The following is a 26401-nucleotide window of genomic DNA, read 5'->3' on the forward strand; positions in this document are numbered from 1 at the left end:
GTGGCTCACAACACACGCTAGGAAGTACATGAAACTGAGTATCGCCATGACGACCAGAAAGACATATCACACTGGCCAGACTCGGTATGTAGACTTCTACAATACCTACCTGATATACAACCACTGCCACTGACACAGTGGTCAGCGGTACTATTCGTAACTTACCTGTCAAGGCAGAACCTCATGTACAAAACTAGAAAGGTATACCTATAGCTGCCATCCTGAATGGGCACATCGAACAAGGGGACGGGGAGGTGATATCAGACGCCCTGATACTATGGCGAACATTACAAGGCATTAAATGTCAGCATGGGGACGCGACATGACAACTTCTCCCCATAACTATCGAAATCATGCGAACGTTGAAGAACACGCAACGAGAGCACCCAGGCTATCACCTCCATGCATGATAAGATCATGCTGTGGTCAGCATGTACACTTGCATTCTGTGTTTTTTTGCGGGTAGGCAAATTTACCTCACCCACGCCTCATCGCTTCGATGAAAGACAGACATTACTCGGGTCAGACATCTCGCTTGATACTATTCTGTTCGTCGATAGTGAAGGTGTCCAAGACTGACCCCTTCAAATGCGGTAGGTAACACGTCCATCCAAACAGCGCCCTCTGACTCATCCATATGTGCCATCCATGCTTACGAGAAATACGCTAGCATCAGGAAGGGGTCTGGGGAGAGCCCAGCCTTCATGTTCAGAGATGGACGATGTTTTAATCGTGGATGGTTATAACTGATTCCGTTTTGAATTGACCTTTCCATTTGGTCAATTTCATATGGTAAATACTCACAAATGCTCAAATATTGTTGCTATTATCGACTAAAACACTTCTCTTAAAGTATATTTTTCACATAAAATGACTGGATAAATGTATGCTTTTATTGAAGTTCATCTGACAATGTATCTTGAAATTCAAGTTTGTATCATAGTGATGGACAGGTCAATACTGAGGTTTATACTGCAATCATGCAAACACACAGACAGCTGTGAACATCCAAAATGACCAGCTTGAAATTCAAGGTAGTGTACAAGCACACACATTGGCTTGAAAGTCAAGGCTGTGTACTCGGATTGGCTTGAAATTAAAGATTTTGCACCATGCATACAGACTGGCTTGAAATTCAAGATTTTGCACAGTGCATACAGGCTAGCATGAATTTCAAGGCAATGTACAAGCACACACATTGGTTTGAAATTCAAGTCATGCAAACAGACTGACTTGAAATTCATGGCCATGAACATCTACACAGACTGGCTTGAAATTCAAGGATCTGAACTTGCGCCCACACAGATTGGATTAAAAATCAAGGCTGTCTACATGCAAATAGACTGGCCTGAAATTCAAGGCTAAGATCATGAACACAGACTGGCTTGAAATTCAAAACTGTGAACATGTACCCCTACAGACTGGCTTGAATTCCATGGCTGTGAATACCCACACAGACTGGCTTGAAATTGAAGACAGTGTAAATGCATACATACTTTCTTAAAATTCATGGCAGTGTGCATTTAAACAGACTGGTTTGAAAATCAAGGCTGTGAACATGTACACAGACTGGCTTGAAATTCAAGGCTAAGAACACCCACATAGACTGTCTTGAAATTCAAGGCTAAGAACACCCACACAGACTGTCTTGAAATTCAAGGCTAAGAACACCCACACAGACTGTCTTGAAATTCAAGGCTAAGAACACCCATACAGACTGTCTTGAAATTCAAGGCTAAGAACACCCACACAGACTGTCTTGAAATTCAAGGCTAAGAACACCCATACAGACTGTCTTGAAATTCAAGGCTAAGAACACCTACACAGACTGTCTTGAAATTCAAGGCTAAGAAAATTCATCTGGGCATCAAGTTTCACCGCTGCCGCCATGTTTTAATCGTGGATGGTTATGAATAAGTAACACAAACACAGATCATTAGAGCATAACAATTATAGTGTATTCTCTTAGTCAGACGACATGTTGAAGAGAGAGAGATTATGCGCAAGTCGCATCCTCGTTCAAGATACATATTATTGTTAAATCAAAAGTATCAATATGTAGCATATTGTAACATCCTTCCTTTTTTGAAAAGGTAGTTAAGAGTCACGGTATATTGTTCATTGTTCAAAATGATGGGATATGTTCATTGTTCGCGTAATTGTATTTGTTGCTCTGATATGTACTTATAGGAACAATAACATTAAACTATGAATTGAACTTTTCTCGAATCACAACTTGAACTGTTAACAGTATAACATTTAACTTGTAGAACAAATTGTAATCAGGGTAAATAGTCTCTTTACCAAAGTTATCGTCTTAAGTTCCTAACAAACAAAACTGATAAAACAAGTTTCTATGGTTATTGCTATTTGAACACGGCATAGCATATGTATCTCTAAGTAGAATAGTCTTTCAAGTAGCATGGTTGTTTTATAACACGGCATAGCATATGTATCTCTAAGTAGAATAGTCTTTCAAGTAGCATGGTTGTTTTATAACACGGCATAGCATATGTACATGTATCTCTAAGTAGAATAGTCTTTCAAGTAGCATGGTTGTTTTATAACACGGCCACTTCTGGATTTCATCGGAGATTTGGATGGTGTAGCAATAACTTGTCGTGGTGGTGACGATATTGCTTCTTTATCATCAGGTCTGCTTGACGATGTAGGATGATTTGTAGACGGTGGTGGTTTCATGATATTTGTAGACGGTTGTGGCTTCATGATATTGGGAGCATAAGATATTGTGTCTGTCTTTCCCAGGTCTTGATCTGCAGGTTCCATTGTTTTCTTGAGATGAGCTCGGTTACGTCGGTATGTTGTGTTAGATGATTCAACTTCGTAAGATCGTTCATCCAAACGTTGTGTGACGACGGCTTTTGGCCATTTCTTTTGTCCTAGAATGAATGGTTTCATTCTAACAATATCACCTTCTAACTCTGGTAGGTCATGTGCATTTCTGTTGTAGTACGCTGCTTGTGTAGTTTGTTTTTTCTTCATCTTATCTCTTTCACTTTCTAGGTTAGTTGTTCTTGGACGTAGTAGACTGGCTGCTGTTGGTAGTAATGTTCTGGTTCTACGGTTCATGAGACGTTGTGCTGGACTAGAACCTATTTGTTGAGTTGGAGTGTTGCGTTGGTCAAGTAGTGCGAGATGAATGTCACTATTTGATTTCTTGCATTTTCTCAGGATTTGTTTTGCTTTCTTAACAGCTGCTTCAACTTTGCCATTCGCCTTGCTGTTATATGGGCTAATGGTAGGGTGTTCAAAATCCCATAGTTTTGCGAATGTTGCAAACTCAGTAGAGGTGTATTGTGGTCCGTTGTCGGATACTAACTCTTCTGGTATTCCATATCGGGCAAAGTGCTGTTTGGTTTTCCTTATAACTGTTGAGGACTTGGTATCTGGAAGTTTATCCAGTTCGTAGAAGTCGCTATAATAATCTACAGTTACTAGGTAATCTCGATTGTCATAGGTAAACAAATCTGATGCTACCTTCTGCCAGGGTCTGTGTGGAACTTCATGGTTCATCAGTGTTTCTTTGCACTGGCTGGTTTCGTATGTACGGCAAGTTTCACATGACGAGATATAGTTCTTTATATCAGCGGACATGCCTGGCCAGTATAGGCATTCACGGGCTCTGCGTAGGCAACCTTCAATTCCTCCTGTATGTGATGAGTGTATTCGAGTCATCATGTCCTTTCTCAACTTGTGTGGTATTACAACTCTTTCTCCTCTAAAGATGAGGCCATCTTGAATAGATAACTCGTCTCGGAAATTGAAATATGGCGAAACTTGTGTTGGTAAGTTGTCCTTGGTGTCTGACCATCCGAACAGGATCACGTTTTGGAGTGACTGCAGGGATTCATCTTGCTCTGTTGCTGATCGGATCTGTAACAGTCTCTCCTCACTGATTGGTAGGAAGCTAACCATATTGATCTTATCAAACACAGTTTCTTCGGTTGTCGTTTTATCAGGGGGTAAGTACGCTCTGGATAAGATATCAGCTACGTACATTTCTTTACCTTTGCAGTAGATGATCTTCACATCGTAGTTTTGGAGACGGATCATCATCCTTTGTAACCTCTTCGGTGCTTTATGTAGTGGTTTATTCTGTATGGACTCTAAGGGTTTATGATCACTATATACTGTAGTGTGTCGGTCATACGTGTATTGGTGAAATTTCTCCATTGAGTAGACAATCGCGAGCATTTCCTTTTCGATTTGAGCGTATCTCGTTTCAATAGGTGTAAGTGCTCGACTTGCATATGCAATTGGACATCCTTCTTGCATCAATACAGTTCCTAAACCGGATTGACTGCTATCACACTGTACTTCAAGATGTTTATCAGGATTATAGTATGACAGTATAGGGGCTGACGTCATCACTTTCTTTACTTCATCAAGTGCAGCTTCCTGGACTTCAGTCCATTCCCACTTAACATCGGTGTGTGTGAGTTGTCTTATGGGTTTCATGACATCAGATAAACGTGGTAGGAAACGGCTCAGATAGTTCACCATTCCACTGAGTCGCTGTATATCTTCAGGGTTTTCAGGTCTCGGCATTCCTATGATAGCCTTTATCTTGTCTGGATCAGCTTTCAGACCATCTTCGGTCAACAGGTGTCCGTGAAAAGCTATCTGTTTGCATCGCAGTTCCAGCTTTGCTTGCTTGAGTTTGATTCCTTTTTCACGACATCGTTGTAGCAATTTGTCAAGGTTGCTATCATGTCCTTGGACAGTGTCACTGTGGACTGTGATGTCATCAGCTATACAGAGTACACCAGGTAGGCCTTCAAGTGCTTGATGTAGTCGTTTCTGGAATATTTCACTGGAAACGTTCAGGCCAAAGGGTAGTCTAAACCATCTGTATCTTCCAAAAGGAGTTATAAACGTCGTTAACAAACTGGATTCTTCATCAAGAGTAAGGTGCCAATATGCGGATGACAGGTCAACTTTAGTGAATATCTTTGACTTTGATAGATCAGGTAAGACGTCATCTAAGGTAGGTAACTGGTAGTGTTCTCTTCTCAGTGCCTGGTTCAGTGGCTTCGGATCTATGCAGATTCTGAGTTCTCCAGACTTCTTAGTCGTGGTTACAAATTGACTGGTCCATTCAGTAGGTTGATCTACTGTTGTTAGATATCCAAGCTGTATGAGTCGGTCAAGTTCAGCTTTCAGTTTGCTTCTTACTGAGATTGGTACTGATCGGCATGGTAGTGTTACAGGAGTTGCATCTGGATTTACATGTAAGTGTACATCACCTTCAAGTTTTCCAAGTTTGTCATCAAAAACATCAGGATACTTGTTGACAATATGACGTTTGTCATCAGTGTAAACTGAGTTGACTGCCTTGAAGTTTTCTGTGTTAATAGTGAGTAACTTCATCTGCTGACTAGCTTGCATACCTATAAGAGTGGAGTTAAGTTTTCATTCACTATAATGAATTCGACTGAGTATTTCTTTCTTCTTCTTGGGTTGCATATGATCAAACGGCATACTCCAGCTGGTTGTACCTTTGTGCCATTCCACATTACTAAACTGTTGTTACACGGTTTAATGTCTCTGTTGCCAATGTACTTAATGGGTAAAATATTGGCTGTTGCTCCGCAGTCTAACTGGAAACGGATCGGTTTGTTGTCGATAAGCATTTCTGCGTGAACTTCTTTGTCACTCACAGTGTGGACTTTCACAAGATTTATCCATTCTGGATCAGAGTCACTGGACTTGCTGTTTTGGTCTTGTACTGTATGTATGTTGCGAGTCTTCGTACATTTCTTAGCAAAGTGGTTTCTACCTTTGCATAATGTACATGATTTTCCCCATGCAGGACATTTCAGTTTGCCTGGTACATGGTTGTATCCACAGAACTTGCAATCTATACCCTTCTGTTTGGTGCTTGGATCACTTCTGGTTTGTGATTCTTGATATCACACTGCTTCTTTCTCCGGAAGTTGGATTTTGTCTTTACTCTATGCACTTCTTCTGTACTTCCCATTGTTCTCAATCGTGAGGTAGTAGCTTCAGCACCTCGGCACGTATCTATGCAGTGGTTGAGAGTTAACTTACGTTCTTGTAGTAGACGTTTTCTGACTGTGTTGTCTCTAACACCAACAACTATCTGGTCTCGGATGAGGGAGTCGTGTAAACATTGACAGAAATTACAAGTCTTAGCTATTATCTTCAGTGCTGTAATATAGGTATCAATGCTTTCATTTGGCTCTTGAACACGCTTATTGAACAGATAACGTTCATATGTTTCATTTGTTTCACCAACAAAGTGTTCATCAAACTTCTTGATCACAGTTTCTACTTTGGATTTGTCTTCTTCAGCAGTATAATCAAATCCATTGTATATTGTCAGGGCTTCAGGACCAATAGCATGTAGAAACAGGGCTAGCTGGTACTCAGGTGTTTGAGTGTTGAGATTAGTAATCACTTTGAAATTGCGACAAGACGTCCACGTTATTACGCGATCTACCCACACAGGCTGGAATCTTACACGCCCACAAGTACACCACACACAGCTTCAGAAGTGGGGCAGCCACCACAGCTGCTGCCACTCAACTAACAGACTGGCTCATCAAAACTCTGGGCCGATGGAAAAGCGACGCCTATCAGATATGCGTGAACACGACGATGGGCATCCTACAAAGTGTTCCACGCCTACTAGCCGCACAACACACCCATGGCAGGACTTCCACTGCACTACGCGCAAGGCAAGAGGACATTTGACGCAACCCAAGGAATCAAATGCGCGACATATGGGACTTTGCTAAGCTGTGTGACTTAGACAATCACTGCTAGGGACACCAAGTTAATTAACATTATCTAACATTGCATCATTGGCACATTAACCACATTGCCTAAGACTGTCTAGGGTGCGCCATGCAACCTTGACCTAAGTAAACAAGGGCTAAGACTGGGACACTAGGCCTAACTGTGCGGACTGTCATATCTTTCCATTATTTATTTATGTTATGCGATTACAACTATAGAATAACTGTATATTCCAATTGTCATACCATAATGACCAAACTAAAGGGCATGCCAGCCAACGCCATGCTAACTTTAACAAAACAATTACTGGCTGTGACCAGGCATGCAGGGCTCAGACCACGGTGGTGCGAGACTCACATGCAGACCCTGTACCGCCCAATGCTCCGCCCTGTTCACTGTACATGCCCCGCTGGTGACAGATACACTGATGAATGCGTTTGTGTTCCCGAAGTGACGTTATAAAGTTCCAAATCCTGTCCTATCCATATGCAAATGAGAGGTACTTACCTGAAGGTGCTCTGTGGCTGAGCCAAGAGTGCCTCATTTTTCGTGCAATTTCTCGTGTTAGAATTATATTGTACTATTACAAACCCGATTTCCTTTATTTTTATGGCAAAATAAACATAATTACGAAAAAAAGTATGTACCTTTGCATGTACACTTTAACATAACTGCGGCTTTCCATACATGTACACGTTTGCACTCCTAAAGGCACGGACACACGGATGCACGGACAGACAGAACCCAATCCATAAGTCCCCGTCCCGTACTTCGTCTGGCGGGGACTAACAAATAACTGTTGCTTAAAGGTGGCCATGGTGCATTGTTGTGATGCCATACCATATGTATTGGATCATGTATCAATTGAGAGACAGAGTTTATGTTATATTTGAATGTATATTTATAGCTATTTGTTTATGGTTTATTTTATGCACATACATTTTTGGTTAAATAGCTCACACAGCGCCTGCAAGTGACAGCATAGCAGCTCAATGACTAGTACGCATGCATGTCCTATATACTATGCGATGGTTTTTCGGTGGTTTTACTCAAGGATGCATTGCGGTACAATGACTACGCATGCACATTCTATGTAAGATGTGCAATCTTCATGCTGAGGGCGCTCTCTATGATATCATCATGAGGCAGCCACTCACAAATGAATCTGCCCAGCTGTGTGAGCTTAGGGGCTTTGGCCTAGGTATGATATTAAATGTATGGACATTTAAGTACAGGAGTGTGGCTCTTGATTTTGTTTAGTTGAAAACAAGGTGGCCCGGCCCCCTTTATTCACTTCTTAAAAATGATGACCAAATAAAGGTGCCCCCCCCCCCCACCCCCGGCCGTATTAAAAAACTGTTTGCTCCCTAATGGAAATAATAAGGCATGACTGTCTGTGCCTGTCATGGCACCCTATTTTGCATGATATTTGGAGGTGGAGAACTTGTGATGACTCACTGGCAAGTAATCGCCAAAATATAAACATTTCCTATCTGGGTTGTTAACATATGCAAATGTCGCATATTTGAGTCATCCTGAGTGACACACACCCTATCTAAACAGCAGGGGAATTTGTCTCATTTTGACATTCACAAATAATTTGTACATGATTCATGACCTGTGTGTTTCTGGGAGTACAGAAAAAATGCTGAAAAAAAGACCCACAGGCTAGTGCTCTGTACAGCAGTTTGAATTTCCCGCATTTGCATAGATTAGCCATAATCCTCTTATATAGGACAGTTCTGTGTTTATTTATTGTTTGGATCAGGCTTAAGGTTCATATAAAATACACTGGATTTTTCATGAAAGTACATTTAAAAATCCTCAAAAACCACACAAATGCAAAAAAACAAAACAAATCGTGACATAAATCAATAAAGAATATCTCTCCAGTGCCTGAACTGGAGAGTCATGGTATATACATGAATAAGCACACTGTACATAAACATTACTACTATCTGTAAACACTTTTCCAGACAAGTTCACCGAAAGACAAAACTGAGTAACAAACAAACATAGAACTTATACTACACCGCCTGGACAAAGTAAAACATTTTCTAAAACAATTATTATACGCAACTCAAACTTTGTTGTATGTTTTCAACTTACTTAAAATTAGACCACAGATGACAACAGTATAAATTAGAACAAAAAGACTTGAATAACCTAACCTTAACTTCACTAGAACAAAATGCAAAATTCCTGCATAGAAAGTTACCACGTACGTAAAGTAATTACATTTGTCTAGTAATATCATCATCACCCATGAAGCTACTGAGAACATACACCCAGATATTTGTATGAGTCAACAAACGAAAGCTTATTATCATTGAAAGAAATAACAGGGGTGTTTAAAAGCTTAAAGTTTTTGGGGATGACAACCATAAAAAGAGTTTTTGTCTGATTATACATGTAGATAGTATCATGTTCTATACCGTAAACCTCGCAAACATGAAGCTTTTGTAAGCCCTTGCTAGGGGGGCTAAAGTCAATCAAATCATCAGCATATGAAATGTGATTCAAAAGTCTACTACTAATCAGACATCCAACCTTATGAGAATTAAGACAATGTAAACGTTAAAAAAACGTGGAGATAAAATTCCCCTTGTGAACACCATTAAGAACAGTGAAGGTAGAGGAGACGACAGCTCTCCATTTAACACACACTAGCTGAGATCTATACCAAAATACTATCAAACGAACAAAAATTACAGGAACTCCTCTCAGTAAAAGCTTTTTAAAAAGTGACCAGTGATTAACCCGATCGAATGCTTTAGAAGCATCCATAAAACACAAAAATATTGGACTCTTATGAGACTTATAAACTTGGATAACTTCCTTCTGGAGATAGATACATTGGTCAGTAGAGTGTTTAGCCTTAAAACCAAATTGATTGTCAGAAATATACAAATGTGACTCGATAAAGTTAAGTAGAACATGTTCAAGCACTTTTGAAATGACAGATGAAAGGGCAATTATAAGGTCTATAGTTACCCTTATCAGTGACATCCCAAGCCTTATCCTTACCAAAATGGTAGAAATCATATCAGGTTATCAGGGACAAATACCCATGTAAAACGCAAATATTGATTCCAACGTGGTACAGTATGCTTGTTGTTACCTACAGAGTGGGGAATACTCTCATCAGCAGCTTCAGATAGACTGCGCATCATGTTAGTATATAACATATCAATATCCTGCCAATGCTTCAAGACATTACAATTAACATCTGTACAATGTAATAAATCAGTTGGTATGTCAATTTTGCTCAAAAACTTGTTACTACTCACCCGATAAGACTCAATATTACTTTGCTTGGCTAAATGCCATTTACAACTGCGTACTTTAATCTCACAATCAAGATCAAAGTGCGGAAGACAACCAACATTGATGGAAATGCAAAGAGGAAAATTTATACTTCAATTTGATTGAGACCCTGAAAAATTTCCTATGAATACCGATCGACTGTATGATCATTCAATAGCAACAGCAAACATTTTACTTCACCTTGATTCAAAGCATCACATCTTACAAATACAAAACAATGCAGCAACAACGAAGATATGTCGCTGGTCCGATCCAGGCTTCTTCTTGGCAAGCCTGATGAAAATGATCAAAGTTATATAATAGTCACAAAATGACCACGGTGTAGAAATTGACATAAATCTTAAGTAATCCAAATAATAAGAGTCTATTAGTCTCTCAGGAACTTTTTTGTGTGATTTCACTGGTGTTGAAACTCTGCGGAATTGTACTAGCGAAGAACGTTTGTTTACAACATGTGACAGCCCAACTAACTTTTTCCCGCACTTGCACTGTGAGTTTGAGCACGCTGTAGTTTATTTGCATACGATTGCCATCAGCTACCTTTACACGTGATGTGACTCATATATATTGTATAACCATTTATTTGTTAACCAATACTACTGTGTGCTTATGTAACAATTCTATAAAACATATTTCAGGGTCATCTTATATTTGTAATTTTGAATCTGGGCTGGGTGATTTCATACAGGATGTATCAGATGACTTTGACTGGCAAATTATACATGGATCGACAATGACTGCTGGGACTGGACCGTATGCAGACCATACCACTTCAATTACATCGGGTAAGAAAATAAATACTAAATAGAAATGAAATATAGCCCTCGATTGGAGAGTCTTAGATTTTCCTTCAATTTGTACACATCGTATTAGGGAAATTACAAAACTGAACTGCTAAGTTAACAGTTTGCAGGCATGTGAACTGTTAGTACTAACAGTCGAACTGCTAATCTTAACAGTTGTTGGAATATCTTAGCAGTTAGAGACATTTCTAAAAATTTGAACTGCTAGTATATTGCTCTTAGCATGTAAAGCACAAGTTCGAACTGCTAATATGAATGGCCCTTAGCAGTCGCAAATTCTGCATGCTAAGCCCAACTGCTACTATGACTAGGCCTTAGCAGTTGAAAACTGTGCATGCTAAGTGCAACTGCCAAAACTGGTTTTATGACTTGGCCTTAGCAGTTGCAGATTCTGCATGCTAAGCTCAACTGCTACTATGACTAGGCCTTAGCAGTTGAAAATTGTGCATGCTAAGTGTAACTGGTGTAGTAGCAAAAAAATAACAGTTCAAAGTACTAGAACAGAGATCTCTGAGTATTTATACTGTGTTTTGTTTAAATCTGGCCCTTGGTTGCTGTAACAGTGTAACATTTGAAATCTAAGTCATTTATTAACTTAATGTAAAAATTCCACATTGATGTTAGACAACGTTTTACAATAATCAGTTTGCAGTTTAATACATATTGGTTTATTAATATCATATCATATTATCATATCAAGTACAGCTAAGAGCATGAGCTGATCAGAAGTCAAATACTAAAGGTACAACAGTCTAGAGTTCACTATATTTATCGTGTATCCAGTTACTACTACAGTTTTGCAACTATAAATACAAGTACAAAAAAAAATACTTATATTCCATACAATATTTTCACGAGCTTTCCTTTGTTTAATTGGGAGTTCGTTAATCATCAAATAGGCTGGCCACATGCTCACTCTCGAACTCTTGAACACAGCAACTCCATCGCGATCGGTGCAATTGCCTTCGTTTTTACAGTGTACCCTAGCTCTGGATGGAACGACGTGTCAAACATCGTAGCGCATACATCCAGAGCTACAGTGTACCCCAACAACGTAAATGGGTGAGAATACGTAACGTAAATGGGTGAAGTGTGACGTCATAAAATGTTACCAGTCGTGGTCCATACGGAAGTCCATGGTATTTGATTGATACACTATTGAAAAAGAGTTACACTCGTGCATCATTGCTACTATGCAGACAATATAAATACGTGAAATAGGGTTGGCAATTTAGCAATGGATTTTGCGACATGAGATATACAAATATTTGACCTATGACCCAGTTGAAACTGACCAATCATTTTGCTTGCCGCGTCTTTTCTTCCAACGGCAGTGTAGTATGTGATTCAACATGGCAGCCTCGCACACTTTCGTCCAACTGTATTTCCCTTTTGACAGTACATTGATCATAAAAAGGGCCGATGAATTAGACGACGATACAAATGTCGAAGTAGGAGTGAGGGTTACATGTAACTTCGAAACAGAGGAAATAACTGAAAGTGCCGAAGCGGTAGTTCACCCACAAGAATACGAGGGAGTGGTGGTATACCATTCGGCGGGTAAGTTATCTTATTTCAACCCACATTTGATTTCCAATGTCTGTTGTATTACCTGAGATATATGGTTATGATAAATTCTGTGACAATTTGAACATTTTACAGTTAATAATAATAAGGCTTTTTGATCAAAGATTCATACACATGGGTTGCGTTATTCAACATTCGGGACGCAATGCATTTACCGTTGACTTGTCACCTGTGAGTCAGTCCTTGGAACCATCAGTGTTCAATGTCATCAATGACTGTTACAGTGTACTACTTTGAAGAGAGATTGGAAACATGATTTTGAAGAAAGAACAATATTAAAACAATGAAAAATAAGTGACCATATACAAAGACAAAGTATGACATGGCCACAGTGCATTGTCACTGATACGTGTCACAGTAACGAGCTAGAGAATTTGGTAAATTAGTGCAGACTTGCATTCTTCAACGTCGTCAAAGTAATGCCGTTATTATATCAGATCTTTATAGTTATCTGTTCAAATTTAATCCGAAAACCTGCTAGCTGTAGTTTAACATCGTAAATTGTATGATGCTGAATTACCTTCAAAAATTGCGGGAAATGATGCCACAAACTATCTCACAGTTTTGGAGTGCTCAGCAGTAAGGTATGGCAAGTCTCATGTACCACAGGTTTCATCAAGACGATATTCCTATGTTTAGTTTGCACATTTCTGTTTGTTTTGAAATTGTTCATGCCCTTGATATTTATTTTCAAAGCATTCCAAATTTTCTGTGAAAACTATCAAAGACTGACTAGAAAAAAAGTCTGAGACTGAGAAAGAACATTAGTTTTTCGTTCAATTATAATCTGAAAACATCCTTTCTAAACATAGTGTGTATGTGTGCTTGGATTTATTATGAAAGAATGTTTTTCTTTAAAAATGTATGGATATGAGTGATAATACATGTAGAGTGTGTTCACATTGAATTACAGTTATTATTACAGAAACGAAGGTTCTAATTTTTTTTAAAAAGAGGAGTAAAAGAAATTCCCTTACACATAAACTTAGCTTGTGTTGCTTTAAAAAGTAACAATCCTTCAAGTTAAGGAAGTTTATACTTAATCATATGTTGTTACTTTTGCAGGAAAGGATTCTTGTTAAGATTAAAAACAACCCTAATCTATATGGTGATGTCAAAGTCTCATCTTTAAAGCTGTTCAAGGCAGAGAAGAAGGCTTCATAGTCGAAAGATTATTTTGGTGAGTAAAATATATATGACACTAGAAGAAATATTGGCTTATCAACAATTTGTTTTATAACTCACACAGGCTGACTATTCTTTACACTTGAGAGCAGTGAGTTACAACTGTCACAATTATGATGTTTATTTTTAGTCCCAATCAGATGAAGTCCAGGATGGGGACTTATACAATAGGGTCCGTCCGGAGTCATTTCTCAGACATGACTGAAGCGATTTCTCTCAAACTTTGCACAAGGACAACATACTATGGAATACATATGCACTTGGTGCAATGTTTCTAAAAGTGTTCTTTTCCTAAAAGAATCAGCAAAATTTGCTCTAGCAACCATGACGCACCCTTAGCAACAACCAAATGTCAGTATTTTATTTTTGAGTGATGATAAATATGTTTTGTTTAGTTTTTTGACATTTTTTTTGTTATCAATATCTGTAGGTGTTCTATTGAATGAACTGATTGACATCGTCTTCACCTTTGAAGAGCTTGCAAATAGTTGTGGCATGGGGAAGCGGTTAAAGAGAAGTGGTGTGGAATCTAAAGTACCTTTGGACAGCCATCGAATCGAGGCAATAAAAAGTAAGACAATTAAAAGGAGCAATGTATATTGATAATTATTTATCTTGTATTACAGTGAACCGAGATATTAACATGCAATGTTATATTCGTGCTATAGGAATTCAAGTTGATTATTCACATTTAATTTTAGAGCCAACAAGGTGTTCAGTGTTGTTTGTGCACATAAACAATGTGTTGAGAACAATGAAATTTGACATTAGGCTACTGAAATTATAGATGCTTACTGTAAAGTACATACAGTGCATTAAATAAAAATTTGTTTCTCCTTGTACCATGATAGTGATGGCAGTCGATAGTAACACTGTATGAAAATGTTATCCTGAGACTGACTTGCATCTAAAATAATTTACATCTACAGTCACACAGTTTTATTTTCATGTTCATGATTGGGCATAAAATTAAAACTGCCTAAAAATAATTTCCAGTTTCATAGTATTACCTGAAATAGAGTTACACACCCAAATAGAGGCGTAATTGTCTTAAAATCAAGCAACCACAAACTTAAAGAAAAAAGAAACCGTCTGATTTTGTGCAGCACAAATATGCCAACTCCACTAATTGCCTGATCCCATGGTGCCATGCATAGCAACAAATATACTTGTTCCACTCTGACCTCAAGTGTGGCATGAAATATGGCATAGCAGCTATTTGGATTGCATGAATTTACATTATTTACTAGACTACAGATGCAAATGGATGTCTAATGAGCAATGGTTGTTTCTTTGGATTTACTATGCACGTAATAACCCATTTGTCAGCTTTTTGTGTGTAAGATATAATATGCATTATGAGTTTAATAAGTTGATTTTTAACAAGTCACTATAACTTTAAAATGCAAATGCTTGAGCTTGGTGTTCCTATGAAAATGCATCCGTGACTTCAATCAGATACTAATGTAAACCTTTGTTTTATCTATAGAGTACCTGTTAGCGAGAGAACAGGATTCCGGAATGAAATATGACATCACAGAGACAGCTTTCAATAAAAAAGTTACCAATAAACTAAGCAACGCAAGACGTAAGCATGACCTGGCAAGACTGATATCTTGTAATACCGGTAGTTCCCATTGAATGTTTTAGAACAAAAGTTCTTGTTTTTCTGTAAGTTTTGAGCCTGTATCAAAGTGATTTTTAGATATATCACTTCCAATTGTACTTTATCATCTATATTTAGTTCAACAGTATAGTAACAAGAAGTAAATAAATGAAGATTTCTTAGTATATTTTGATTCCGTGCAGGTTTATTGTGTATGTAAGTTCTGCAGTGAAGTCTAATCTGGTGAGTAGTGGACATCCTTTTAAATATGTAATCAAAGAGGTAAAAAAAAAACATTGCACTTCTACATCACATTCATGAAGTGGACTCACTGGCATATATTTTGTGCATTTGCAAGCTGTCAAATTCCAGTGTACTGCTGAATAACAAACTGTATACAGGCTAATATCTTAACCTTTACATGCAGGCCTTGCTAGCAGTTGAACTGCTAAGCTCATTTAAATATTTCGGCCTATACACATGCTAAGGAACTGCTAGTGAACTGTGAAGGCTGAACTAGCAGTTGAACTGCTAATCTTGAAGGTTAAGGAGCAGGCCTTGCTAGCAGTTGAACTGCTTAGCTCATTTAAATATTTCGGCCTATACATATGCTAAGGAACTGCTAAGGCCCTATGTACTGCTTATGGGCAAAAATAACTGTTTGAAGGTTAATATCTTAGCCTTTACATGCTAATATGAAGGTTATAAGCGCAGGCCTGCAAGTTTTGTAAGGGAGGCCAGAGTATTGGGGGAGGGAGGTGTACAAATAGTACTCAGGAAAGGTCAGAGTATGGGTGGGGGTTAAAACTGTAGTAGGAAATGGTGAGAGCTAGCTAGTAGACTGAGCTGGGATTATAAGTCGTATCGGTGGAGGGCAAGCGAATGGGGTGGGGGTGTCTACCTTGCATCTTTGGGAAGGACCAGATTATCAGGCTATGCATGCAGATTGTACAGGGAAAAGCGAGAGTGTCAGGAGGTATAAATCGTGATGAAAAAAGATGAGATTTCAATTATCAAAGGTAAAAATAGTAATTGAAACTGACGAGATTTCACATCAGAAACATCATGTTTATCAATGTGCACTGCATTTGTGTGTGGTGGGGGGGGGGGGGGGTAGTGGGGACTCTAAAATGTGAGTAATAAAATCTAATATTAACCATCACATACCATCCACATCATATATGCATCATAGTATATAGCTTAAAAACAGCAAATAATCTGATGACTTCTTTCAAACCATGTATACTAATATTCAAGTCTTCATATTAACTGTAACGAAAATCAAAGTCTCTCATTTCTGAATTGTGTAGTACCAAGCTTATACTGACAGGATTTGTTACAGATAGTAAGAATAGCCATAATGTTATATCATTGTAGACAAGAATATTTATTAACATGAAATTTATTACACAAAAATGCCAAGCTTATACTGACAGGATTTGTTACAAATAGTAAGAATAGCCATAATGTTATATCATTGTAGACAAGAATATTTATTAACATGAAATTTATTACACAAAAATGCCTGTAACATATTTTATTTTAAAATGGTTGTTCCTTGTTTTCGAGAACAATTTTTTTAATTTAATAAATAAGATTTCCATTTTAGAACTACATGTATACACAGCTTGGTGTTGATTTTGAATTGAGTAAATGTTGTAAATTAGTGAAATGTGTGAGGCTGCACCAAATTCAATGAAACTTGCTACATCTATGGATCATACAAAGATATATATGAGTATTTTCAGTTCATCTCTGGTTATTAGTATTTTTTGTGTTCTCTTTGTTTTTGTTTTAAACTCTACCCCAAGGTTTAAGATACTTGGGTAACGATCCCTGGCCCGTAGATCTGTAACATACATTGTTGACTTCACAGGCCATTCATATAGCAATTTGCTGTTCAGTTTCCATGAAACTACAAAAACAGACTCAAAAATGTCTAGTGATCGAATTGATGTATGAAAAAATTATTGCTTGGTGCAATCAAAATGTCAAATTTGATCAAATATTTGGAAATAAACCAGTGCAATTTCGCCAAGTGCTGCCTGGAAATATATTTGATGTACACCCGGAACTAACTGTGACCTAGGCACATTCAAAATAATATACAGTGATACTATATCAATGTTTAATTGAAAATAAGTGAACGTACCATTAGTTCGATGTACAAAACTGTGAGATGGTACCATATTGACAACTTGAAGTCAGTCAATCAAATAATGTTGATTAAATCGTTTTATGAAGTCAAAATCATCTAAAAGAATTTTCAGGTATAGAAAAATTTGTAGGTATAGGAAACTTTGTAAGTTTCATTGATAAGTTGGCATATATATGAAACACCTGTTTTGAAAGCTGGGACAACAATAACTTGACCTTACATAAACTAAACACTTGGATTGTTAAATCAAGGGTGATGAGGCTAGCTTGAATTTCAAGCCATAAACATGACATGGTTCTGTGTTTGGCTTGAAATTCCAGCCACAAACCTGTCTCTGTGGTTGGCTTGAATTTCCAACCACAAACCAGAGATGGTTCATAGTTATAACTAGTACAGTTTGAATGCTGACATCGAAACCATATGTTCACTCAAGATTTAAAATTGCCTCTACACTATACCTACAAATAACATTTATCCAACATCCCACAGTTGCAGCTAAGTGCAGGTTTAAGTGAATATTAGGCCTGATAAAAAAAAATTGTTGTTCCGATTACGCTCAATTTTAGAACAGGTGGGGTAAGTAGATTATTTATTTTATTTTATTAGATATTTTTTTATAGTTCAAGTTTTCCATTGTTTTCCAAATGGTCTATGTGTTGTTTACTTCTTCCTGTCAGATGTACAGCCAATACAGATTGGAGGAACAGTTTTATTTTGCCTTTTTAAGTTAATTGATGTCAGTTTCCACATCCACAGTTTCTCGTGAGACTTTTCTTGTGATTTTATTTTTTTTCTCAAAGGGTTGGCAGTGAAAAGCTAGGTGGGGTCGTGTAGCCGGAACAAACAATTGATTTTTTAGGCCTAATATAACGAATAATGTTTGTTTAGAATTGGAGCAGTACACTATCCGAACTAATAATATGAAACAATGATTAAATTGGTGTGTTGGTGGATTGCATTTCACCTACTCAAAGTGTGTGAATACTATTACTTTACATATGATATGAACGAAACGTATCACATGTTTATTTCATAATCATTGTGATCTCCATTTCTTCTATTATCCTTTAGGACATTATCTGTACACAGAGGCTTCGACTCCTCGTGAACCAGGGGACATGGCTAGACTGACTTCTCCTAGCTTCCCTGCCACTACAGGTGCATGTTTTACCTTTAACTACCATATGTATGGGGATCATATGGGAACTTTAAAGGTATATGTATACAATGATGGTGACGTCACAGGCAATCCAATATGGAGTCAGTCGGGGAATCAAGGTTCCCAGTGGAAACAACTAAATATTTATGTAGTTCGGAAAACAAATTACAGGGTGAGAATGTTTTATTCAGCACATACATGTAGTCAATGCACACCAACTTATGTATTATGATTGCCTTTTTTTGACATGACTTTAACTTTGAGGGGAGGGGGGAGGGGTAACACCAAATATAATCAGCAACAACACTTTGACCACAGAAAATAAATATGTGTATGGCCTACACACATATAAAGCTTATGGCTTTGACTGTCTATGAGTATCTGATATGGTCATCAAAATCAAAAATCTTCACATATAATACAAGGCCGACATTCTTGATAGTACAAGTCATTAAAATGGCCATATGGATGAGGATAGGCTATTTATTTTTGACTTTTAATAATAGGATGACAGTTATTACTGAATATCAGCTCTCAGCTTGAGTCTGTGTGCCAGCGTGGTATATCAAAATAATCTTAACCCGTAAGAGAGATTTTGTTTTTCGATAATGAATAGCATTAGACTATCTGCTTAATAAGGCTGGGGTCAGAATTTATGGCGGGGGGGGGGGGGGGGGGGGGCTTGGGAGGAGAAATTATTTTTTGTCAAAAATAATTCACTGCCCTGTACAACGGACATTTGTAATAATTGCCGAAATTTGTAATAAATCGAAATTTGTAATAAAATTGCCGACATTTGTAATAAATTGCCGATATTTGTAATAAACTGACGACATTTGTAATAAATTCTGTGAACGACAATTGTAATAAAAATTGCCGATATTTGTAATAAATTTCAGAAAAAAATGTGTAATAAACCTGCCGAAATTTGTAATAAAAAAAAGGTTAAGGGGGTTCCTCTCTGACTTTCAAAGAAATGGAGTTACTCATTCTAAACTTAGAAGGGATTTAAAATATCGTCATTACAGGCTTCCTAGAATTAATTTACAACAATTATGTCAGCCACTTGGATCTTTGAGTCTTTGTCAATCAATCATTCAATCAATCAATCAATCAATCATGCGATTAGTCAATAATAAGTCTACTTATCTACCTAGCTACTTACTTACCTACTAGTACCTACATTATATACCCAGCAGTACTCATGTACCAACCCATCAGTCCAAATCATAATTCACTTGATGAACACGTCGTGCTTTATTGAACGAATGTAAATTTTGATCATTGGCGGACGTGTTGTTAAATTGACTTTGTCAAAAGATAACTTGTCGGTTGGTTGGTTGGCTGGCTGGTTGGTTGGCTGGTTGGCTGGTCGGTTGGTTGACTGACTGACTGACTGACTGACTGGCTGGCTGACTGACTGACTGACGGAGGGATGGAAAGACAGGCGTATGGAGGGTAGCTAAAAAGTAATTTCAATCTGTTTTCTAACCTGATTTCATCTTGAGTTCTTAAATCTTACTTCCTCTAGTGTACAAGCGGCGAATGTATGAGTTGTTTGTGATTGTGAAGGCTTCTGAGTGATGAATGAATATACGAACTAGCATCATCAATCCATCACTTGATCAACACTTCGTGCTTGTATGATGGAATGTATATATTTTAATCATTGCGGACAAAGTGTTGATTGGTTGGTTGGTTGGTTAGCTGGTCGGTTGACTACCAACAAACTGATTTCTCTAGAAATCTTAAAAACGGCGATTTCGCAACCAATTTTAGAGTGCATTTGGGGGCAAAAATTGAAAGCTTCATAATGGCTTGAGAAGTAATTGGTATGAGTAATTTTTAAAAACAAATTAGTTAGTATATCAATAAGTTTACAGGGACATATTCTTGTCCGTGAGTGTGAAGAGATTAATATGCATAAAGGCGAATATTTCAGACATCATACATTACCGACACTTGGTGTTATGGATACTGTATATCGCTATATCTCACCAAAGTCTAGCGACACACATACCAGTTTCCAGTTTCGATTATTGTTGGTCTGTGAACTAATTGTACTTATGTATAAAAAGAAACATAATCGCTTGCCAATATTTGCCTAATGGTTTTATTAACACAAACCTATGACAGGCCAACCAACGATAAACTCTGATATATAAAGGAAGAATTTTGGATTTGAATCATAGAAGTAAATACATAACAATATAGTTCTGTATCAATTTTTGGTGCTAAATACCGGCGCAAAACTTCCCTGGCTTAACTTGTAGAATAAGTTCTTACACAGGGAATTTTGATAAAGTTTCTTAGATCCAGGTGTTTAATTTGTTGAAATCTAGGATTGGTGAAGATGAGGCACTTATTTTGTAAATTTTTACTGTCAGTTTTACATCAAATGTCGTTACAAATGTCGGCAATTGTGTTACAAATGTCGGCAATGTTATTACAAATGTCGTTAGTTTATTAAAAATGTCGTTAATCTTATACAAATGTCATTAGTTTATTACCAATGTCGGCAATTTTATTACAAATGTCGGCAATGTTATTACAAATGTCGGCAATTTTATTACAATTGTCGTTAGTTTATTACGAATGTCGCCAATTTTATTACAATTGTCGTTAGTTTATTACAAATGTCGGCAATTTTATTACAAATGTCGGCAATGTTATTACAAATGTCGGCAATTTTATTACAAATGTCGTTAATAAGTTATTACAAATGTCGGCAACGTTATATTACAAATGTCGGCAATTTTATTACAATTGTCGTTAGTTTATTACAAATGTCTTCAATTTTATTACAATTGCCGTTACTTTATTACAAATGTCATCAATTGTATTACAAATGTCGGCAATTTTATTACAAATGTCGTTAGTTTATTACAAATGTCGGCAATTTTATTACAATTATCGTTAGTTTATTACAAAGGTCGGCAATTTTGTTACAAGTTTTCAACAACTTTATTACAAGTATATTCGTAATTGGTACAAGTCTCTGTAAATATACAAAACAAGTTGTAATGTTATATATAGTGGCCACAACAACATTCTACAAGTTCATCAAACATTCTACAAGTTCAAAATTGAAATACACAAAATAATGATTTAATTGAAATGGAGATAAGATTTCATTATTTTAGAGAAAGGGATCAGGGAGACGTTATTCTCCCCTTTTTTCTGTCTTTCATCTAAATAAATCAGAACTCATGAACTCATTCCCGGCTCTACTGGTCAACTATCCCTGAAATCCCTTCCCTATCAGATTTAAAATGATGAACTCCTACCCATAGTGCACAGCTCACTAAACCATGCACATCCTTGAAAACGCCACTAAAATTGAATAGATTGATGAAGAATAGAAAATCACTGTAATGATATGGAAGGGGGCTGCTGTACTCAAACATTGATGGTATAGTCAAATCGATACACATCGGTGGCGACAAATCTCACAAATTTCATGTAAATGTCATGCGAACACATATTTTCTAATATATTCTGTCGAATTGCTCAGTATCCGCGGCAGCTTGCAAAATATAACAAAACTCCGCTAAGAATTACACAGTGTACATTCATTCATTCATTCATTCATTCATTCATTCATCCATCCATCCAACCATCCATTAATTAATTTGTTCGTTCGTTCGTTCATTCATTCATTCATTCATTCATTCATTCATTCATTCATTCATCCATCCATCAATTAATTAATTAGTTCCTTCAAATGAATGGCATCCACCCATCAATTAACTAATTAATTTGTTCGTTCATTCATTCATTCATTCATTCATTCATTCATTCATTCATTTCTTTGTTCGTTAATTCATTCGTTTGTTTGTTCAATCATTCTTAAACTTCCTCATCACATACCATACATACATACATACATACATACATACATGCATGCATGCATGCATGCATACATACATACATACATACATACATACATACATGCATACATGCATGCATACATACATACATACATACATACATACATATATGCGGATTGATTGAAATAATAATAACTTGTTTAATTGTTCAATCAATTATTATATTAATCAATTCAATTAATGCTTGTTAAATCCACTTTCGTTTGACGTGATGTTTTTGCAATCTTGTATTTCTTTATTTAGATAACCCATGTTTTAGTGTGAAAGGAAGGACCCTCCTTAATGTAATTTTTTATTTCAAATTTCGGCAATTTTATCACATTTTTTTTCTGAAATTCATTACAAATATCGGCAATTTTTATTACATTTGTTGTTCATAGAAATTATTACAAATTTCGGCAATTATTACAAAAAGTCGGTTTTATTACACGAAAAACATGATTTTTATTACAAATATCGGCGTTATTACAAATTTCGGCAATTATTACAAATGTCGGTTGTACACTGCCCCCACCCCCCTTGCGCTCTCAAAAGTATTCATGACCCCCCCTCCCCTTCCCGTCTACACATATTTTAATGTGTAATTATACAGTACCCCAACCTCCTCCACTTCAGAGATGTACGGTACACCACATTAAACTAACAGTGGAAATCAACTTCAGCATCCATACATACCATTGAGATATTTCTTTACAAATATATGTGGGCTTTGCGAAATTCGAAAAAAGGTCTCACATTGGGTGAGGACGAGAATTTTAAAATTGTTCATGCAGTTTTGGAGCAGATGGTGCGTTTGTCAATCTTGGTCGAAACAGGAATCTACACACTTTACCAAGGGACAAAGTAGGGTAATAACTTTGCAAACTACAAAGTAAACGACTGCTCATGAGGTTTGAATTTTCAAAAAGTTTCCAGAGAGGGAGAGACAGAGAGAGAGAGATAGAGACAGAGAGAGACAGAGAAAGAGACAGACAGACAGACAGACAGACATAGACAAGAGAGAGAGAGAGAGAGATAGACAGCCAGACAGACAGACAGACAGACAGACACGGGAAGGCATACGCAAATACATTCACATGGCTGTCACCCAACTCATCACAGAATGTGTAGACTTTAGAAGGTATTGTGGAGAAGTTGCGAGAATTTATTCAATGTACTCGGTAAACGACAGCTCCTGATGTTTAATTTGGTTCAAATCATTAGCAAAATATTCCCCCCCCTCCTCAGAATTTTCATGCCCCTCCCCTTTGAACCCTCAATTTTGTTCATGCCCCGTCTGCCCCCATTTCTCCCCAGCCTTAGGGAGTGTCCAGATTTTACTTCCAGGAGGACCCTGGAGGATTTCCCCTTTTCCTTGTGTATTTTTTTCATGCCCCCCCCCCCCCACAAAAGCTCGGGAAAAATTGATCCCCCTGCAAGTTCTTGATTTTTTTTCCATGCCCCCCCCCTATTACAATTACAAAAGAGTACAAACCTCACAATGAACAAGAACACTTTATTGTAAAGCGCCAATCCTTCTCTACCAACGAGTACTTCGAAAACTTAATATTCCAAAAAAACTTTAAAGTTTCTATGTACAAAACTTAAAAATAGCACCAATGGTTCTGCACAACTGTATGAAATGTATTGATATGTAGGAAGGTAAAATGAAAATATCTCTTTTGGACTTTAAGTTGTTTACACACACACACACACACACACACACACACACAAAAGAAGGTACATTTGTAACCATTTCATGCACAAGAACAACATATATTTCCATTGAGCAATGTGGATATATATTTTAAATACTTCACACAACTGTTTTACTTTTTAGATACGTATTGAATACAACTTTAGTTCCAATGCCGGTTTGTGTTGCTCAGCTTGTCAACGATGCAAGTGTAAATATGAACATTTTTATTGTTAGAAGGAATAGTCAAAAACTGAAATAATTCAACATTTGTGCTTGCTGTTATACTTTGACTGATAGACAAGTTTTACTTCTATTTCCAGTATTTGGGGATTTCACTTGGCAAAAATATCAGATCAAAACATTGGAGAGGGCAACAGAAAAAAAGAGAAAACAAGAAATATATGACTTGTTGAAGTTGTTCTTGAGTAGAACTCTTGAAAAAAACTGAAAGTGAAAGAGTTAGATAAATATCTTGATGAGTATTAATTACCAAAACAGAGAAAATTAAAAAGAGAAAAATTAGACATAATATCCACTCACATGGTAGGAACACTAGAATTTAGATCTAGAGAAATGACTGCAAAAAATCATGTACTGATGATAACACTGATAGTGATAAAACAAGTCTTGCACATCCTCATGGACAAGTTATTGCAGATGATTTATGTTTCATTAAATAATCATGGTTCTTTTCCATGACCCCCCTAGAAAATTGTGTGTGTGTGTGGGGGGGGGGGGGGGGGCTGGAAGTAAAATATGGACACTACATACAGAGTCTTAGAAATGAAATTATTTATCTAATAGTTGCATTTCGACCTATCAATGTATATATTTTTATTTTTTTATTTTGACTACGAAATATAACCATCGATTAGGGGAGTTTTATTGTTATGAATCCTAAATAAAAATGAAAACTGAGTAGAATGTTTGATTCACACCTTACAATTCAACTGGCAAAATGGCAAATTAATTTTAATAAATCAAGCAATTTGACCCCAAACAAATCGGAATTATTATAATCTGGTCAATTTATGGGATTATTGCGCTATCTTACAATGGTGGCAGTGGTGGGATGGGGTAGCAGTAGGATTTGCAACAGGTGGCAGCAATGGGATGAGGTCAAAATAACAAACCAATGCACAGTTAGATAAAAATGAGTCAAAACAAATTGCCCATAATTTCCATTTTCTAAAATATGGCCCTCCCCCTGGACCAATTTGTAAAAATGTGAGTCAACTCCTAATTCCCCCCCCCCCCCTGTAATTACTGAAGCCTCCCTGTCTGTCTAAAACTGCATTATCATCATTTCTGCATCATATAGTGAATGTTGTATTCACATATGTCGGATCATTCAATATGGATATATTAACCCTTTTAAGCCTGACACCCTATATTTAGGGTGTTTCCATTGAGTTACAGAAACCAAGTCATTAAAGGCTTAAACGAATGCATTTTCCAAAAATCCATGAGAGAAGTTTGCATTTAACTGAGCTGAAGCTCATGTAGCCATGGTAACAGAGACACAATATTGAACTGGGACTGATTACGATGTTGAAACGTTATCCATGTACTATGATGTAGCAACCTTTAATTACCCTTACATGTATAATCTATATTCTCTTTCAGTTGGCATTTGAGGGTGTGATTGGCAGTGGATATAGAAGTGATATTGCATTGGATGATATCTCATTGACTCCTGGACTCTGTTCATAATATGTCACACAGACATGTAGTCAGACGTTGTCAACATTCTGAGTTCAACATACAAATTAGGAGATAATTTCTTGATGGGAAGCTTTCAAAAAGAAAAAGAACACCATTTCCATTGTGACAAAACTTCCCCGTTGATTAACTGTGTCGATCTACTCACAGACTCCCGGCTTTCTTTGGTGGAGGGTCTATGATCTACTACAAATATTTTATATTTTAAGGTTTTTACTTTTGGCTTAGTATGGAAAGCCAAAAATTATCAAACAAAAACAAAAGACAGACTTGAAAAAACTATGAAAATGATAATAAATAAATAAATGAAGGAATGAATGATGAATAAATAAATAAATAAATATGAAATACAAAAAAGCGCGAGGGCTTGCATTGACAACATGTATCTGTGACAGATAACGGACAAACAGGGAACAATTTAAGCAGACGACACTTGCCCAATATACATAGATCAGAATTTTACTGTCGAAAAATTGACAGAAGAGGTAGACTTCTACATGCCA

At 37.0% G+C, this 26401-nt stretch overlaps 1 protein-coding gene and 1 long non-coding RNA gene across 3 annotated transcripts; both read left to right on the plus strand.

The window, feature by feature from the left end:
* LOC144452561 (MAM domain-containing glycosylphosphatidylinositol anchor protein 2-like) lies at positions 1 to 26012 on the plus strand. 2 transcript variants are annotated; one of them, XM_078143665.1, is made up of 4 exons: positions 1 to 84; positions 10749 to 10895; positions 18521 to 18780; positions 25803 to 26012. In XM_078143665.1, the coding sequence occupies exons 2-4, from the start codon at positions 10844 to 10846 to the stop codon at positions 25887 to 25889; spliced, it is 399 nt and encodes a 132-aa protein (XP_077999791.1). In that variant the 5' UTR covers positions 1 to 84; positions 10749 to 10843; the 3' UTR covers positions 25890 to 26012. The 2 variants fall into 2 exon arrangements, with proteins under 2 accessions (XP_077999791.1, XP_077999790.1); XM_078143664.1 differs by lacking the exon at positions 1 to 84 and adding an exon at positions 483 to 593.
* LOC144451907 (uncharacterized) lies at positions 11643 to 15410 on the plus strand. Its single transcript, XR_013482318.1, has 5 exons — positions 11643 to 11655; positions 12313 to 12473; positions 13566 to 13680; positions 14116 to 14256; positions 15175 to 15410. It is a non-coding gene; the product is annotated as an uncharacterized LOC144451907 (long non-coding RNA).
* Positions 26013 to 26401: the final 389 nt, after the last annotated feature.

The sequence above is a fragment of the Glandiceps talaboti genome, chromosome 22, assembly GCF_964340395.1.
Source record: "Glandiceps talaboti chromosome 22, keGlaTala1.1, whole genome shotgun sequence".
In the NCBI taxonomy this organism is placed as follows: domain Eukaryota; kingdom Metazoa; phylum Hemichordata; class Enteropneusta; family Spengelidae; genus Glandiceps; species Glandiceps talaboti.

Bases quoted from the DNA above. Each gene is read 5' to 3' on its own strand.
- LOC144452561 (XM_078143664.1), top strand. From the start codon at position 500: ATGAAAGACAGACATTACTCGGGTCAGACATCTCGCTTGATACTATTC. The intron at 594-10,748 runs GTAGGTAACACG...AACATATTTCAG, and splicing joins GACTGACCCCTTCAAATGCG to GGTCATCTTATATTTGTAAT. The intron at 10,896-18,520 runs GTAAGAAAATAA...ATTATCCTTTAG, and splicing joins TACCACTTCAATTACATCGG to GACATTATCTGTACACAGAG.